The 18,880-nt window shown below is 36.1% G+C and overlaps 1 protein-coding gene across 3 annotated transcripts in view; it reads right to left on the bottom strand.

Annotated features, from left to right (window-relative positions):
• Window positions 1–5,682: 5,682 nt before the first annotated feature.
• Window positions 5,683–18,880, bottom strand: part of LOC138187424 (uncharacterized) — a 67,154-nt gene continuing 53,956 nt past the window's right edge. For all 3 annotated transcript variants that reach the window (XM_069128196.1, XM_069128195.1, XM_069128194.1), the window contains 2 exons: window positions 7,581–9,113; window positions 5,683–6,529 (listed from right to left, as the gene is read on the bottom strand). In XM_069128196.1, coding sequence (XP_068984297.1) covers window positions 6,196–6,529; window positions 7,581–9,028 — 1,782 coding nt within the window. In that variant the 5' untranslated portion in view covers window positions 9,029–9,113 and the 3' untranslated portion in view covers window positions 5,683–6,195. The remainder of the gene's footprint in view (window positions 6,530–7,580; window positions 9,114–18,880) is intronic.

Raw genomic sequence — 18,880 nt, 5'->3', positions numbered from 1 at the left:
ATAGAGGTAAAAAAATTACATTTCATACTGAAAGCATAAATTTTCGAAAATTCAATCGCATCGTCTGTATAGATGTATAGAGATAGAAAATCACATTTTACATCGAACGTCATTAACTTGGAAGAACACCACAGCGTTATTTGTTATGGAAATATAGAATTATAGTTTGCATAGGAAGCGTTGATTTTAAACTTCTTTTAAATCGCATTGCATCGTTTGTGCGTCTACGAAGACACGGAACCACGAAGAAATACAAAAATTATGGTTTATCGTGATTTTAATGCTTCTAAATTTCTAAATTTCTATCGTAATTCTGATATTTCAACGGTTCTATTCCCCTGAACCTACGTACACGTATCAAACATCTTTCATTCGTTCAATTTATGACTATATGCACGTTCTTATAATTTTCCATTCTTTATATTTAAACAATTTATGCTTAAAACGCTCGCTACATTTAAATTTTGTATCTTAATGTTTTACACTTGGAGCACCTATAATATTTTACCAAGATAATAATAATTCGTCTAAGCGAACTTCATAGAGAAATTATTATTCGCGTGAAACGTCGTTTGACAAACAATAATTTTACTTCGTTTTTATCGAGATACACCTGTTAAACATCGCGGTATATCGAGTTCTTTATCGCGGCGTTGGAGAAGCGAAACTAACTGCGGAACTAACGTAAAACACAGGCGTGTTTCGTTCGAGATGGTTGTTCCAAATTTATCCTACCTATGCCATCGGCGAAATTTCGTTTCGAGACGAAGCGTCGTGAAAGGTCCACCCACTAAGTCACAAGTCCAAAATATTCTACAAAATTCCTTCTTTGTAAAGAAAAATTAGAAAGTAAATTAGCAGGATGATCGAACCAACGATTGAACGATTAAGTTGAAGTTAAAATAACAAATTCTGCTTCTTCGTAATCTTGCTCGTATGGATCGATTATGAAGAATTTCTATCTCGATTAATTCATACCATATATGTACTCTTGAATCAAATAACTGGAATTACTAGAACCGTACATTTACAAAATCTTTTTATTTTTAGCTTTTTGGTTTAATATTAAATTATAAAATATCGATACAAGTATTTCTGTAGCGTTGTATCAAAATAATCTGTACAATATACATATATATATATATATCACGTACATGGTTCTATCGAGTCAGGCAACTAATTTTCCTTCAGAGGGTTATTTGATATTTGTCTACAGGTATCTATCTTATCGACGCCTGGTTTACTCGTTAAAATCTTTATCCGATGTAGGAAATTTTATACCCTTCTCTTTCATTAACCAAGAACAGTATAGAGATGACATTAAACGGAACTTTGCGTCTCAGATTGTGAAATACCGACCTGCTAGAAAATCACACTATTTCGTACGCCCTCTTCCATTTCCTATGGCTTACTATTGATCGTTACTGTACAATAGGTCGGCAACGTCGATAAATGCTCTCTTCGTAACCTACTACAGATTTTTCGTTTGAAATTGTGCACTGTACGCATCTTTGGTGACTCGAATTGCACGTAATTCAAAATTAAGCTTCTTCCAAATCAAAACTATCAAAGTGTCGACATCGGCGATCTGATTATTTTTCGGCGGTCAATTATCTTTCTGTCTTTGAAAGAAATTTCGTTAGGAAGATCCATTGGAAAAGAAGACGTAAAAGATGAGAAAAATACGTGTATCTGGTAATGGTTTATTATTATCCCAACCGACTCTTCTGTGTATTTACATAAAAAACGAGAGATCGATCGTCAAGACCGAGCCGTGGATCGCATTCTATTCGCCAACAACGCGAGTTTAGGCACTTTGACGCTCGATTTCGCCTTTCTAAAAACACCAGGTGGACCAAAAACGAACTAGACCACCAGAAACGATCCAAATCACCAGACAAACCGGAAATAGTTACCAGATGTTCAAAGATACCGCGAAACCGAGCGTAAATAGTCGTTTAAACAGGAATATTATCGTCAGTCTGATCGTTACGATCGCGTTGAATGGTGAAAAAGAAATGAATTTCGATCAGTTAACGCCGATTATACCACTGTGTCTTAGTAACTGCGTGTGTATAAGTATACGTATTCATTGGAGAGGATTTCAATGAATAGATCCGCTACACGAGAACATTATAATAATAAAGATAATAATAATGATAGTAGTAGTAGTAGTAATAGCAGTAGTAATAGTAGTAGTAGTAGTAGTAGTAGTAGTAGTAGTAGTAGTAGTAGTAGTAGTAGTAGTAGTAATGATAATGATGATAATAGAAGTAATAATAATAATAATAATAATAATAATAATAATAATAATAGGAATAATAATAATAATATATATGTTAGTTCATGGTGCAACGTCAATCGCGCTCTCACCTAACAGCGTAAAAAAAGAAAAGAAAGGAAACAATCGTGTCGCGTAGAAAGCGATCGAGGTTCACCATGCAAAAAGGAAAGGAAAACGTGCCCATGGGGGCCGCTTCGAGTTACGAAGAAAATACACGTAGGAAAAAAGCATTCGGACGTTCCAGGGATGTACTTTCGTTCCTTCATGAAACTCCTAAAACGATGATTTTTTACCTTACAAGTATCCTTTATCTTTCTTCGACGACTCTGACGCAACATCGCGTGCAATAATTGAACTTCTATTTACGATTACCGTGATTTCCTGATCATGGCGTTGATTTAATTCTAACAAATTTTTAGAATTTAGAATTTTTCAAATTTGCAAATTTTACGTACTCTTGCATTTTCTGATTATTATATTTTTGAAATCTCGAGTATTAAGAAGATTTCTGAATAGCAACTGCCTGAGTCTTTAAGCTACTGAATTTTGCACTATTGGAATGTTTGAAGTTTAAAATTTTCAAGTATTCGACGTTTAAACTTTTGAATTTTGTGACTTTCGAATATTTGAAAATTTTGCCTGCAGCCGATTCGCGTATTCCGGAACTATCAAATTTTTCGTGTTTTTAACGTTTTAACGTTTTAAAGTTTCCGACGCTGAACTTTTTAAGTTTGAAATTTTCGAATCACCGCTCTAAAATTTCCGTACTTTCGATATCTTCGATATCTTGAATTAAAAATTGGCGAAATTCTATTTACTGGGAAGCCATTTTAACGAGGTTTCAATTTTTTTTTCTCTCTTTCAACATCAAATGTTATTGCCCAAGACGAGTGACCCTTGAGCGTGACATAAAAATGGCGGGCCATCGCGCGATGTTTCGAAAACCGTGCAATACAATTTATTTCGTGTCGTCTTCGCTTTACGTGACAGAATTCAAGATCGATCTGGTCTTTCACAATTCAACGTACTCGTACATCCCTGGGACAAGGGGCTCTCGTTATGTCTCGGTTGAAACGCGCAAGAAACGCTATTCAACCAGAGTTACGATCGTTAGTTTACAGTAAACTCGAATTACAGCATCGATCGTGAACTCGAGACCATCCTCTGGTATTGTGGCATCGAAACCAAACCTTTCTCCAAGCAATTCGACGCTCAGTGTACAAAATCTTTCGAGCTAAATATCATTTTTCAATTTATCATTCAAAAAATATTTTTTGTTTCTTTGCTCAATTCGTTGAAAAACTTTTATAAATAAAATATAAGAATTTGACAATTCCATCTCTTTATTCTAGTTTACTCTTCTATTATGAAACACTCTGCGTAAAGCATTCCATAGAAGTGCTGAACAATAAATTGAAAATGATGGTGCCAAATGAACGATCGATGTTGTTTTAATCGATGAAGTACCGTTCGTTTTACTTGCCGATTGATACCCATAATCAGCTTTCTTCCCGTTATCGCTTCGACACAAACATCACAATCGACTCATCTTCACGCAGGATTTCCGTTCCACGCGAGCAAATCGAGAGAAAGAAGAGGAAAAAATGACAAAGAGAAACCGATACTGCGGGTCCTAGTTCTCGCACAACATAGTAATCTAATTAATACTATAACATAGGCTTGGTGGAAGAGATATAGTACGATTATAAACTAAATCTTTAACGTTAATTCATTGATATCTACTTTAATTAATCGAAAAGAAGATTGTAGTCAAGAGTAGATATCAAATTGTAAAAGTCATCCTTAAAGCGATACATCAACTATGTTTCTAAAATCTGCTTTTCACATTTTATACCATACATCGTTTTTTCTATATTATGGAGTGTTAAAGAAAGGAAACAAACAATCGAAACATCGAGAACAAAAGTGGAAAAATTAATTTTTATATAGGATTATCTATTTTAAACAACGAATTATTCAATTTCTGACGTTTGAAATCAATTCACTTTTACTCTTCGTACTTCAATTTTGAATGGACGCTCAAAATTTCGGCTTTCTTGTATCCTTTTATCTAATTGAAATTATCGTTTCGAATCTTGAAACTTATAAATAAATCGTCTCACTATAATCTCTTTCACCTACAACACGATCGTGCAACTCGGTTAAACAGACGCCTATAGGTAAATGCATCTTCCTGTCGCATGATCGATCCAACAAGAAGAAACGAGACGACATCCTTTATCGATCTATCGATCTATCGATTCATCGCTTTCCTTTTTCTCTCTAACCCGTTTTTACGATGAAATACATTAACGTCTAACCTATTTCTATCCTCGTATGTCTGTATATATTTGTGTAAATTCGATCGATCGATACAAAGAGCGCTCGATAGAGAATCGTTCGATAGAGAACGATAAATGGCTAGAATACGGTACGATTAAAAATACAACGAAGCTTCGTCGATTTTCATCGTTGAAATTAACAAATTTAAACTCGTTTCGTATCCAGATTACGTTGTCGTGTTGCGAATTTCGAAATATTCCAGATTTCCTATTTATAGTTCTCGTTTTCGATCGTTTGTTCCTTTGATTCTTCTCTTTCAAATTCGAAATATACGACATAACCAACGTTCCCTTTAATGCGACAATCTCGTCTCTTCGGTTCTCGAATTTTTCGAGTAAGTCGAATACTATTTGACTTTTCAAATTACTCGAAACATTCGCCTAATCAAAAATTCGGTTGGCGTTCGCTAATTTAAGAAATCGACTAATTCGTTCTAATATATTTCTGCAAATATTCGGATATTAAAAAATAGCCAAAATCTCTATCTCTTTAAGGTTCGGAATTTTCAAATCCGAAAAGTATTCGAATTCTTTCGTTTCAATTTAATATCCAAATATTTCCACATACTTGAATCGTATAATTTAATGGTACGCGATACATTGCACAAATTGTTAAAAATTTGAATTTCTCTAGTTGATAAAATTCGATGTATCGAATGATATGATTATTAGAAATAAAATATTTCGCGTTACACGACGAAACAGGTTTCCCTCGGTTCGAATTTCAAGTGCAACTGTAATTAGTTGCCAGTCTTTCAATTGCGTTTCAATTGACGATATTCGATTTCGTAAAGAGCGTATCACACACGTGACAGCATAGTTGATCGAGAACCAAATAATTCGTGGCTATCTCGAAGGACGTTGAGCAAAGAAGTTATGTTTCCAATCTACGATTCCGCGAATCGAGTTTACATTTCGTCCAGTGGCACAAATTGAAAGATCATTAACGCTATCCTTATCCTTATCCTATAGATTATTCTAATCGTCGCCGTACGTTCTGTCCGATTTACACAGCCTTTTCTTCCTCGAACGTGTCGCTGAATCACGACGCTTCTCTTCTTACAGCGCATCCAGTTTCTGTCAAATTGCGAACAATCCATAACAATAAGAAAATCTGTAATACTTCTATAAGAGACAAATAAGTGATTTTTAAATTATTAACGAAATAATTTGTTTAAAGTATTTATAGAAACACGGAACTAGAATATCGTACGGTGCTTGTTAATATTTCAGGCATCGATATATTCTGTTCGTCAAGGCATCGTCGTACTTTGCTTTCAACAAATATTTCAAGCAAACCACCATAACGCAACAAATATTTGATCCGAATGGAAAGTTTTATAGGAAAAAATTGTTATAGTTAAACACCGGAATCGATAAAGATTCTTTGTTAATCGAAGCAAACGCGTTCATAGCGACCATTCGAGTAGCAAACTTTTCGCACATTCGACCGTTTTAAAGGAAATCGATAGAAGGAGAAACGAGACGAACGGAGGAAACGATTCTAAACGGTTTCAAGCTTCGTCGTCGATAGCACACGAAATAGAAACTCGGAAAGTCTGATTCTCGCTAGCTCGGTCCAAAGAAACCAAGAGTTTCCAACGTCCTGGTGACTCTTTCGATTAATTGGTCCTTGTATCGCCATATCGTAGTGTCTAACACGCTGTTCTCACGATATTGGACGCATGTCTTCTTCAACGATTTCACGCAATCGGCTCTGTAATGCTGAAGTTGAGCATCCTCAGTCTCTATGGGGTAGCTGGTGCAACCGGCGCCCAAACAGGCCAAAGGGAAGTGATTGTGCAAGGTCACCACCCTCTCCGGATTGTGGAAGCACTTGATGTACTGATTAGGTTTCGTGAAGTTTTGCGAACGATAGACGTGCTGCAACATATGCATGTACCTGCGAACATATGAGAAATTTTGAACAAAGAATTAACGAAGACGTTGCATCGCTCAGTTCTCGAATGTTTGTATATTTAAATTTCCAAATACTCAAATTTCCATATTTTTAGACTTTCCGATCAAATTCAAATTTTCGAATTTTCAAACGTTTGAGTCTTCTAATTCTCGAACTTTGGAATTGCCGAATTTTCGAAAATACTAAATTTTCAAATTTTTCGTCTCTTAAAACTTCAAATCTGCCGATCGTTCGAATTCCTAAACTCTTCGATCTTTGACTTTCTAACTTGTTAAATTTTGCAGATTTGCAGGTCATTGAACCCTAAAACTTTCAAATTTTTCATTATCGATTTCTAATATTTCACTGTTTAAAGATCTACGGATTAAGTAGAAGGAAATTCGTGAAATGTATATTAGATCATTTACGGTTTCGTTACGTTTCGCTTGGCTTTGATTCTTTTCGGTTGTTCAGAATTGGCTGACAGCGTTTGAGTAGTTGCTACATCGTAGTCGACACTGTAATTATTTTATTAAACAGGGCTCCCGATACTTAGTTAGTTAGTTACGTTAAAATTTGCCAATACCTTTAATGACACAGAAGAAATTGTAAAAGTATCTTGGGTGCAATTTATTCGGCTTTCGAAACTAAACGATCATTTACCCAACACGAAGAATACCGTTATTATCGATACGTTACCATCTAGTATTACGTTCAACCTAAATTTCACAATTTTACATAATTTCCAGTAAGGCTAAGATCTCGGATGTAATTACGATGATCGATATAATCATCGAAAGATTTATTTCCTTTATATCCTGATCAAAATATTCTCTGCGATAGTTATCTTCTCAATGAAGATCGAACCTGATCCATCGACTTTCTTCTTAATTAACGAATCGTCGCTCTTTCTTTTATTCAACGGATTACTCGAGTCAAACTATCATAAAGCACCGATAGGAAAGAAAAAGTTCTATTTTGTTGAATGTAATGAAAAAAATAGGAAAATAAGTTATATAACGTGTATAGTATAGAATACAATTGTGGTACTCACTTTGGCATGTCCTTGAAGTACCCATGCGAGTGCAGCAAATCGTCGAGGAAATACACGTTCCTCACGTTATACGAAGCCCTAGTCTCGTTTCTAATCTTTAACGCTTTCTGCAGCACCCTCTTCATCAAATCCTGCCACGTAGCGTCTTTCACTGGCATGATCACTTCGTCCACATCCAATAAAGCGATATATTCATACTCGTACATATGCTTGTACAAACAGTCGTTATAAGGAATCAGTTCGTTCTGTCTCTTATGATTGGTCTTCTTTGTCAGATACATGTGTTGAAAAGCAGGAACGTTAGGTTGCCCACCAGGTAATGTCAGCGGGGTCACATGGACCATTCCTAATTTCTGATAATGATCTAGAATCTTTGTCACGTTAGGATGAACCTGGAGCTGATAGAAGAAGATCTTGTCTGCGCCTAACAGGCTAATCAACTCGATCCATTCGACCAGTCTGACAGACAAATCCTCGTGAAGGAAATCTAGACCTTTCACACAGACAGCAAAATCTTTTTTACGTTCTGGCTTATTGTATATGACTCTAAGATTATTGCTGGGAGTGTCGCAGCTCTTTTCTACCATAGAAACTGAAGCCGGAGGTCCCTTCGACCAATGAGACTGGGGGATCTTGCAGGCAATTACGTACGGCTGATAGATTCCCTGTTTGTAGTTACCCCATTTAGGGTACCAGATATATTTATATTCCATGGTCTCGACAATGATAGGATCTCTTTCTCCATCGTACCAAAATTGACAGTGAGTCTTTACAGTAGGCTCGATTCTATCGATCATCCCAACGATCCTAACGGCTGGCCCTATTCTCGACAACTTTCTACGGTCGTAATAAGCACCAAACAATTGAAACGTGCCGTTACCGGTTCGCATCGTTTGCCAGTAAACGTTATTGAACTCTATATCGTAGATAGAGGGATATTTCAGATTGGAACAGCTATAATTGCCTTTAGTCTTGCTCTGACCAGCAGGATATTTGCTGTTCTTGTTCCAGTAAGCTAAAGGCAGACTAGGTATCCTCTGTTCTATTTCCTCGATCAACTCTTCCTCTGTTTTCGCTGGTCTTTTATCCAACAATGGCTCCAACTCCGAAGGATTTTTCGTTGGATTGTTGGATATGGTGGTCAAAGTGGTTAAGAGGCTGGAACCACCGGAATTCGAAAAACTGGAGTCTGCTGAGGATCTTTGCAAGAGATATCTGGAGAGACCAAGACTGGAAGAGCCACGGTTCTTCATTATCTCGCGTCGACGATAGATGTCGTCGAGGAGAAGGTCGTTGGCGGACTCTTCGGCCGTTGGTGTCTCTCTGAGGCTGTTCTCCACATGACGGAATTGCACCGCCGCGATCATCACCAGGCCCCAGACGAACACGAACAACAGAGCGCGTCTGACGCACCTGGACCCTACGCCACCACAGTTCTGCCACTTCATGCTGATCGACTAGCTGCGTATCGATTGGGACACGCTGGCTCTGTGGCCCCGGCTCCACTCACGCGGACGTCCAATCGTGTTGCGTCTGAAATCAAATTGAATAATGGTTACTAAGAGAAAGTATTTTTTCCCTAAAAATACTATAATAATTATAATAATTATTATAATAATACAATAACATCCTACTACATTCTTCGTATAGAAGAAAGATCATAGACAGCGCAGAGAATCCGTGAATTCTTATTATATGAACTAATATAAGCTATTTGTCTCTCGACAAATTCATATAAGCGGAACTCTACCGAGCAAATTTACTTCTGTATAATTGTTTCATATTTTATTAGGATGATTATTAAGCTCCTTTTAAACTCGTTATTTCTAATATGCTAAAAAGACTGTCTTGGCGGTAATATCGCTTGCTACGTATAATAAACGAGATAAATTAGTATTGGAGTATTTGAATTATTAGTATTGAATTATTCGCCGAAAGATGTATTAATTTCCAATGATCTTGGACTTTTTCACGTCTTTGTAGGAATTGTTAGATCGTTCGGCTCCAATATCCAAATCATATTCATTGAAAAAGAAAGGAACGTACAGACTCGATATTCAAAGGCGCAAAACTTTCTTACCACGAATATTAGCTCTAGTGACAATGATTCCGTTGATTTATTCAAACTATTTTGCAAACTACTATCTTCGCAAAGTGAAACTTAAATATACAGGATGTTCCAAAGGATACGAAGATTGAGAGTACAGAAAGCATAATAGTATCTCCTGGGACGAGTCGCGTCGGTTCGCCTAACGTTCGGGAGGAAGTCGATAATAACCGGAAGCGTTTTCCCGACAGTTGACGCAACCGGCGAAACTAGAGGATCGTAATCAAACTCTTCCTCCTTATAAGTCGAGTTACAAGAAAGAAACAAAAAGAAATTATCCTATAGTTGTTTTTACTCGTCAATAATCTGAGACTATGATCTTCGACGTAATTGCTCTTCCATCGAGGAAAATCTTTTCCTGTATACCATTAAGCTTGGGTTATTACTTGCGATCGCTCATCCAGAACAATATTACCATGAACTAAATGACTTCGAGGTTAGAGTTAGAGGTCTTCGTTATTACGATCCTGCTCTTGTGAAATTATCCTTGAAACAAAATCTTGCATTCTAAATTCTATGGGCATTGCACTAAACCTGAAATATATTTCCATTTGAAATTTCTAACCATTTTGTTTTCGAATTAAAACCATGAATTCCAAGACATCGCTAATCTACCAATGATACTTTGAAAAAATCGCTTCTTCTTTCGATTTACGTATCTTCTTTAATTCGTCGTTAATATACCGCGGATTTTCACACCTTAGATGCATACGCGTGGAAAATTAAAAGGTACAAGACCCTATGCAACGCGCATGCGAGAATACATAAAATATCTAAAGGACAATATTTACTAATTAAAACAAATATATGCCTGAGACTTGCTTTTTTAACTGCGTTTATAAGAATACGAATTTGCGTGAAACCGTAAACTCGGGTTTTCTCGCAATTGTCAACTTCGATTGTTCGTCAAATTCATTCATTTAAAATATAAAAGACGTTACTTGTTATATTTTCTCTGTGTGATCGCGAAACAGTGTACACATAGAACTCCAAGCGATTACGATCCTGGTTTCCGAAATTATCCTTGACCTTTTTGGCGCTTGGGATGGTAATAATCTCCAATTTTATCGTTTTTCAATTTCAGTGGTGTATGTGGAAAGTGAAAAACAAGCTTGGTAGACAAACGGTATGGTGGAAGGCTTATCTGGAACGAGTCGACCGTGTCAAGGTATCAAGAACGATACTGGACTTATTGCGGTAGCTTTCACGCCTGGCCGAGGAGACAGCTTTTATTCGTCTGTTTATTTATAAACCGGGTGTAAGTGGCGGAGCGTGATACGAATTACGAAAGGTGGTGAATAATCCGCGAGAAATGGAGGGGATGGCTTTCAACTGCTGTATTTTTGTACATATATTTCTAATTTTATTTTCACTCTGAGCTTATTCCTCGAGATATTACTTACAAGATATTACACCTTGAGTTGTAAGATTTATTTTATCATAGCAACATCCGTCGTAGCGAAAGTAAGACATTTGAATGTAAAATTTTATCAAATTAAGACAGAAAATGATTATAGAATTAAGAATTTAGTACTTAGATTTTAGGCAAATTGAGAATCGTAAAACTAAGAATTGATAATGCGTCTTTTATATAAATATATTGGCGTAATGGACGTTTGGTGCGATGAGCGTTAAATTCCAGAAAATTAGAGACGATTAAGATAATTGCTGAAGATTTAAAAAGACATCAAGATTCGAGATTCAGGCAGATACGTATGAAATCGAAGACGTTGGACTTATCTCTGTAGAATCGTACGTGTAATGTGTATCGAATAAAATAAAAGACCATGACGAATAACCAATGGTTCGTGACTCGAATGTACAGATGGTAAATTATTAACGTTAATAGCTAATAAGTTGCGTACAACAGTAGCAACGGCAAATCTTGCGATATTCTCGCAAAGAAAGAAACGATTACTCGACCGATTTTACGACCTTGCTAAGTCACGTGGCGACCTTGCCAGTAGGAACGAAGCAAAGCTAAGATATACGCATTACGCGTAATAGCCTGTAGAATCTAATGAAATGTTAAGTTAATTCACCGACTAACAGCATCGACGAACACGTTGAATATCTGATCGATTGTGAAATACGGCATTCCATCGTTTTCAATTAATGTCTAATGGAAACTAAAGTTGTTATACCTATTCTAGATGATTTTCAAAGTTTATCGGAAGTTTGTAGAACATTTAATAATCGCAGGATTCTCACAGAGATTATAATCTTAGAGGGCAGGGTACCTAAATTTATTTTTCAGATTTTTATCAATTTTTATTACGCAAAATTACTATACACGGACACGTAAACTTCGACGTTTATTCAATTTTACGAACCAATTGTATTGCGAAAGCTGCTATAAAAATTTACTGTGATTTCAAAATCGTATATATTCGATATTTTATAAGAACCGGAAACACAGGTTTAAGATATATTCTACACACACTATCTGAGATTCCCAGATATTTCTATGAATCTCCTTTAGCCAGAAGCTCGAATATTTAAATGTAAACCGATTGTTAAACGTAAATTTTAATTTGATCGATTTTACGATTTCGACGTGTCGTAAAAGCTGCGCTATCGACGATAACATAACCGGTAGCAGATAAAAGTCGATTATGATCGGTTAAGAGACCCTCTCTGCTAGTCGAATCCTTGTTATCCAACCACGCCAGAGAAACAGTGAGACGCGCAGGCTCGGAATACGTGGAACCGGTTATGCTGATGGCAAAGTGTTTTTCACCTTTTGCACCTCCCTCTACCTGGCCATCGCCCAGCCACTCGCGAACACGCCGATGCTCTTTCGTCTAGCTAGCACGACGCTGTCCAACTTAAGTTCCAGAGCTTAGTTGGCGAACCTATCTCGCTTTTGTCCGACGACGTGTTAACAGGCACGTCGTCGAAATGAAACCTTTAATTCGGAGGCTCGGGAAGTACAAATGCAGTTTTCTCAAGAAACAAAACGAATAAAAGAAACGACGTATCACGCGTGTACTTACACAGATTCACGAAGGTATTCGAGTACGTGTTACACTTTGCAATCTCATTAACGATATCACGAGACTCTATTATCGTGATTATTATCGATAGAGTTCAAAAGGAATCTGAAAACGTATACAGGAATTATTTGATATTTAGCACAAGTATAATATTTCACAGAGATTACAAAAGTGTTTAAACAGTCGATTATTCGCTACTTTTCTAAGCCTGAATATTTAATGGGACCATCTTTAACGCCTCTTATATGCTCAAAGTGGATATTCATGTCGTATGCTAGTTATGTACTGAATATATACTTGCAACAAGTATCTTTTGACTTGTTTATAGATTTTCACGATCGTGATAGTCGAGTCTTGTCACGATGTTAATGAAATTTCAAAATATTTCACGTAACAATGTAAATATACAAGTTTTCTATTCAAATACCTCCGTGGGCATCTTACCGACCCAACAACAGCTAATTGTCATATATCTCTTCGTCTTGCGTATTTCTGGTTTCTTGCAGAGAAAGGAAGCGAAAGAGAAAGAGAGATTACGAGGTTCTTGGATTTGATGAGGAAAGTTTGGAGGAATAATTGAGATTTTAACCTTCTATAACGAGTTAAATACTACATATTCAAATGAGAAGCCAAATTGATCGATTCCATTAAGATAAATTGATTTTTAGGAAGTTAAACATTAATCGTAAACCCTCTCGTATTCGAATGAAGAAGTTTGTATATTTTATAGAATTAAATTTCATTTTATCTATTTATTAGTATATCACTATATTTCATTCCTATATCATAAGACTGATCCCCGATGATTTATTGTAATTATTTTCAATTTATTTTCTAACCTACTATATTATCCGTTATATGCCACAACTCATTGATAGTCTATCATAATTTATCGTGGCTTGAGATTCGTTTAATATATTATAATTTATCGTAAGTGATCTAGTAAATATCGTCTTTCTTTAATAAATAAGATACATTCGAGTTATCAAAGATTTAATGGTTAATAGGTAAGTTTCTTTTTAGAGTAACTTTCTGAGGGGTTACTTGCGAGGAGGGTTGATGCGTAGAGAGATTAAAAGTTGAGGGAAGCTTTAGAGTGGATGAAGTTTAGTGCTTTGGGAGGATCATTGTAGGAATTTTAAGACTCTCCGAGGAAAATATTTTATTTAATATTTCTATTTAACGAGTATGGAAGTTTTTATACGTTTTACGCGTCTTGGGAGGATTATAGGTATTAAGGTCTATTTTTAATCTTAACAAATATTTTCATTCGCAAGATACGTTTAATCTCTTCGAAAGAAACTTTGGAGTAAAAGTAGAAATCTTTCTTTTCGAAAGATCTCCAATATTACCCGTAATCCTTCCATTACAAGAGCATATTTGTGAAAAATGTCGAGTAAAAGTAAAATATTCAGACAGAAGAAGGATTCCAAGTTCTTCGGAAATTCAGGTTCAAAGTAAAAATCTTTCTTTAAGCAGGAACATCTAAATTTTCGTTATTCGTTCTATCAGGAATCTGAGAGAAAACCAAAGATACCAAAACGTTGCTAACGAAACGGAAACCAAAGTACTACGAAAGTCCCAATGCCCTTCTTGGGCCACTGGATTCAGAAAAGTCAGTCGTCTAGGCGTTTCGATGAATGGGATATCGCGTGCAAAGGAAAGTGTCACGCAGATCTCTCAATAAGCGAACTGTCCTTGCAATTTGAAAAAAAGTTATCTCGAATTCCATCACGAACTAGCTTCGCGACACGATAGAATTCGAACTAAATTCGATTTAAAAACAAGAAAAAATATGTTTGTTTTAAGCGGGAAGAACGATTTTCCAATAATATCAGCGATCGGATGGAATTTCAAATAACAGAGAGAAATTTTGAGGCGCGCGCTTACGCTGGGCGTATTCTAGAATCGCAGTGCTTCGAACAAATAATTTCGAAACTTATCGCGAAACTTATCACGAAAGACGATTAAGCCTTCTAGCGGTTCCTAAAATAAAAATGTATAATAAGCAGATGTATCTATTTTTATTTGCTTGAATCTCTTATGTTTGTTGAAATTGTCACGAGCAAATGAAATTCGTCGATTATCTGGAAATTTGAAACACGGAAGATTCGATAATACTGATCGTTTATTGTTGCGTTATAGAGTAATTTTTCTGACGAGTGGAGTGAATTTTTCTGGCCAGTGGATCAAAATAGCTTCTATTGGTTGCGTTATTTTTAAGTTAAGTGACGTACGGAAGGATGGAATTTTATTTTTGAAGAACGTAGGATTTCAGCTTGAAAATCACTCGATAGGAATATCGATTGATTTTGATTTACACGATTAAAATATAACGCGAATATAAGAAATAATATCGAAACAATTTCATTAACTCGTTTAATTTATATAGAAATTACTGTTAGTAATAAGTAGCAGTGGTAAGTGGTATTGCTATTAGTACTAATAACTCGTAAACTCTTCTATTCGAATTATTAAAACGTCTATTAATTTTATCTAACACTTCGTCTAGCCCAAAAACTACTGAAAAATCAAAGAACTACAAGAATATTCTTGGCTGGAAAGCGTCGCTTTGTTGCTTGTAGCCAGCACACGAGTTGAGTAAGTTTGCCAGGTCGAAACGCTGCAGTCCGCTGTACCCTGAGAGAAACTGGACCCAGAAGCCGTAAATTCGTCAAGGTTAGGGACTGGGCGTGTCGTGACACAGCTTGGCGATAAGTCAATCTTTATTGGGAACGAAAGATCAGGACCCTATACCATTGTGCAATATCTGGAAGCATGGAACTTTCTCGATAACGAATCGGGAGCAACGAATCTGTACTTTGGGTGCTGGGCTTAAATTCCCAACATTAGAATGATTACGGTAACAATTTTGAACCCCAATATAGGATGTGTTATTAAGATAGAGATATTCCAAAAATTCAATACAATTATAATACGCGCGAATATCGTATTATAATTTTTACAGAGATACATGTGTTAAGTTACGATATACGTATAAGTATATATCTGTGTATCTAAAACTATATTTTAATTTTATATATTTAAATGTTATAAAATAAATTTTAATGTTAGTTCATGGCATGATGAATTTTTTACATAGATTACGTGGATTGGGAAAAACGTTCACATTTGAAAATTTCATTATATTTCATGGAAGAATCACACCGTTTAGTACACGAGACACAGCGTTTTGCTATTTCATCGAGGATGTCAAACGTTTTGGATTTTTTTAGTAGTTTTTAGAAATTGTAATGCTTTAAAATAAAATAACTGTGAAATTAGATAATTATAACATAAGAAAACAATCACGAGATTACAAAGATTTCAATAACGAAACCAATTGCAATCGTCGACCATTCCCAGTTCTCCACGTAATCGTATCTCGTAATTACATCTCATTCTTCGACGTATTAAAGTCTCCTTATACTTCGTTCAAGTATCGTATCGTTCTATGCAAGAAAAATATATTTTACCGCTGCAACGTAGAATATACCTCGAGAACGAAAAAATTGCAGATTCGTCAACTCCGCTGTACGATCTTTCGAACATCCCAACATCCAATAATTCTTCTAAATTCTGCAAAACGCGATAACCACGATTCCTATAATTATAACGTAAAGAATCTAATAAAAGTTGAAAAGATCTCAAGCAAACCCATTACGACCATCGACCTCTACGTTTCTCTGCGCAAACTACCATTCGCATTCGAAAGTTTCATTATACTCGAGCAAAGAAGCATGCCGTTCGACAGAGCGTTCGAAGACAAAGCGTTTTGCTATACGACATCCAGCTCAACCATATGGAAAGTCGACTGGAGAGAGCGACTGATGCTGTTGCTGTACATGTCTGCTCCAATTGCGATTTCTCGCTTACGCGTGCTAATTAACCCTAATTGTAGCAGCCTGGGGAGAGAAGCGGGAGAACCAGAGACGATTTCACTCGTCGAGGATCCTTCTCGTCGATCTTCGCGATTCGAGAGTAAGATACCATTGCGATGTATCGTCCACGATCGTAAACAGACACACATACGTGTATACATACACGTGTCACGCATGCCTGGATTCTTTCAACACCGAAAGTTCCGTGTTTCGGTGCTCGTGTATTACTCCTGGCAAACCGCTGGTTACGTGGAACGACAATTACGGTTATGTCAAACTTGGTTGGTTTGGCTTGTTTGCTATGATGCTTCTAACCACTCAACGTCGTAGCGTGTTAAGTAACGAGAGTGCAGAAATAAAAGGCGATTATTAGACTGCGAATTTTTATGCATTTTTATACTTTTAGAAACACAACTAGACGGATGGAATTTAAATAGAATTTCGTTTCATCTATTGTTTGTATCGTATTCGCTTGTCGTATCGAGACTTATGCCTATTACCATATTTTTCTGTATGTACGCGCTCCATACATTTTCTTTCTGTCTTTATTCCTATTCCGTTCTATGTCTGTTCCTTAAAACTAAATCTTAATTCGCTTAATTTGTCCAAACTGTTCATATCTTAATTTAATTTTATTTATATTCATCTGTATCTTAATTTCTTCATTCCTTAAAGCCATATCTTATTTCGCTATCTGTCTTTGTATATCTATATCTTAATTTACTGCGCGTATTATTATATGTCTTCTATGCGTTAGTCCTTGGATTTCACTTACCAAATATCGAAAGATTTCCGATATTCTGCATGCGTTTGCATCGCGTACGTTTATACCGAATTTACAGATACAAAAATGCTTGCGATTCAGAAAAATATGACTCCTTATATCAAAATTTGCTATTTAGTGGTCGCGAGATGACGATTTACTCATTTTGTAACATGAAACGATTTTATATAACGAGATTATCTATCTATCATAAAAAAAAACAGCTTCTTTCATTTATGCCACAAGATAGCAAATTGATAGTTTATGGATTCTAATTAATGTACTCTAACGAGTAATTTAAAACCAAGTATCTATTTCAAAATATTATTTCATAATATTCCTCTCAGCATCTTTAGCTTTTAGCAGTTCTTTCGAAGAAAATACGCGTTCTCTCTGAGAACTAAATTCTGAATAGTTTTTCTTTTACTTAGCACAATTATTAATTGCATGGTATAAAATTAAGTTCTATAGGCTCTAAAGTCCCAGAGACCTATTACTTATTCCTCGATAGTCCGCGTAACAAACGATATCGACTGTGTTTGAACCTTATTCGTGCATCGACGATGAATTAGGTCGATCATTGATCGATGGAAGATCATTAAATATGAAAGAAGGAACGTGTCGGATGATACTCGTTTCTGTGTCATGGAATTGGTATTTTAATGATAATTGAATCATTTCTAAAACAAAGTGTCTGTTATGGAAATAGCTATCACCCAATGTCCTTCGATTGCTCATAGTAATTTTTTTTATCTTTAAAGTTGTTAATCTCCAGTCCGACTCTATTAATGAGACGCACTACCATTATCTGTATTTAAGATCATCTTCGTACGCGGTGAAAGGCTCACCGCACTAAGATAGCATCGAGCGAGTCATCGTTTGCAAAATCGGAATCATTAAACAAAATTCTCTAAGAAACCAAACCACTCGAAAAGAGCGATCCAAATTATCATTAATCGATCGACAAATGATAAAATCCCACTTGAATATTTGAAATAAATCATGCGTAATTAAGTAATCTGTAATTAACGAAGATAAAACTATTACTCTTGGATAGATCCCATCTCGTGTTGGCGGCAAAGGACGCGCGAACCTTGTACCTTTAACAAAGACTTTGAAAAAAATTCCTACGATTGATCTTTGAGATCTTTCCAAGAAAAATCTCCAACTCAGGTGGAACAGCACACGGAAAAGCTTTGCTGTCTCATATATACTCGAAGCGAACGAGCAATTTCTTAACGAGGATCTAGTCACCAAGAACCTCGATCGTAGACATCAAATTGCATTAGCAACATGCATACCTAATCTGAAGATCTAACCCACCACCAGTCTGCGACATCTGCAATCGTTAAATTATCGTCGAACGCATCCCTTTAAATCGTGCTAAATAAAATCATTCTCGCGACAAGTACCGGATTAAAGGAACTTTAAGCGAAAATCTCTGTGATAAAAATCAAGATTCAAGCGTTCTCTCCACTCTGGAAGATATATCGTTATTTAACAAAATCTAACTAGTAAATCTCTCTCTCTCTCTCTCTCTCTCTCTCTCTCTC

This window comes from Bombus flavifrons, chromosome 15 (assembly GCF_040668555.2).
Source record: "Bombus flavifrons isolate JBK064 chromosome 15, iyBomFlav1_principal, whole genome shotgun sequence".
Classification (NCBI taxonomy): Eukaryota; Metazoa; Arthropoda; class Insecta; order Hymenoptera; family Apidae; genus Bombus; species Bombus flavifrons.
This window is presented reverse-complemented; position numbering and strand designations above follow the sequence as displayed.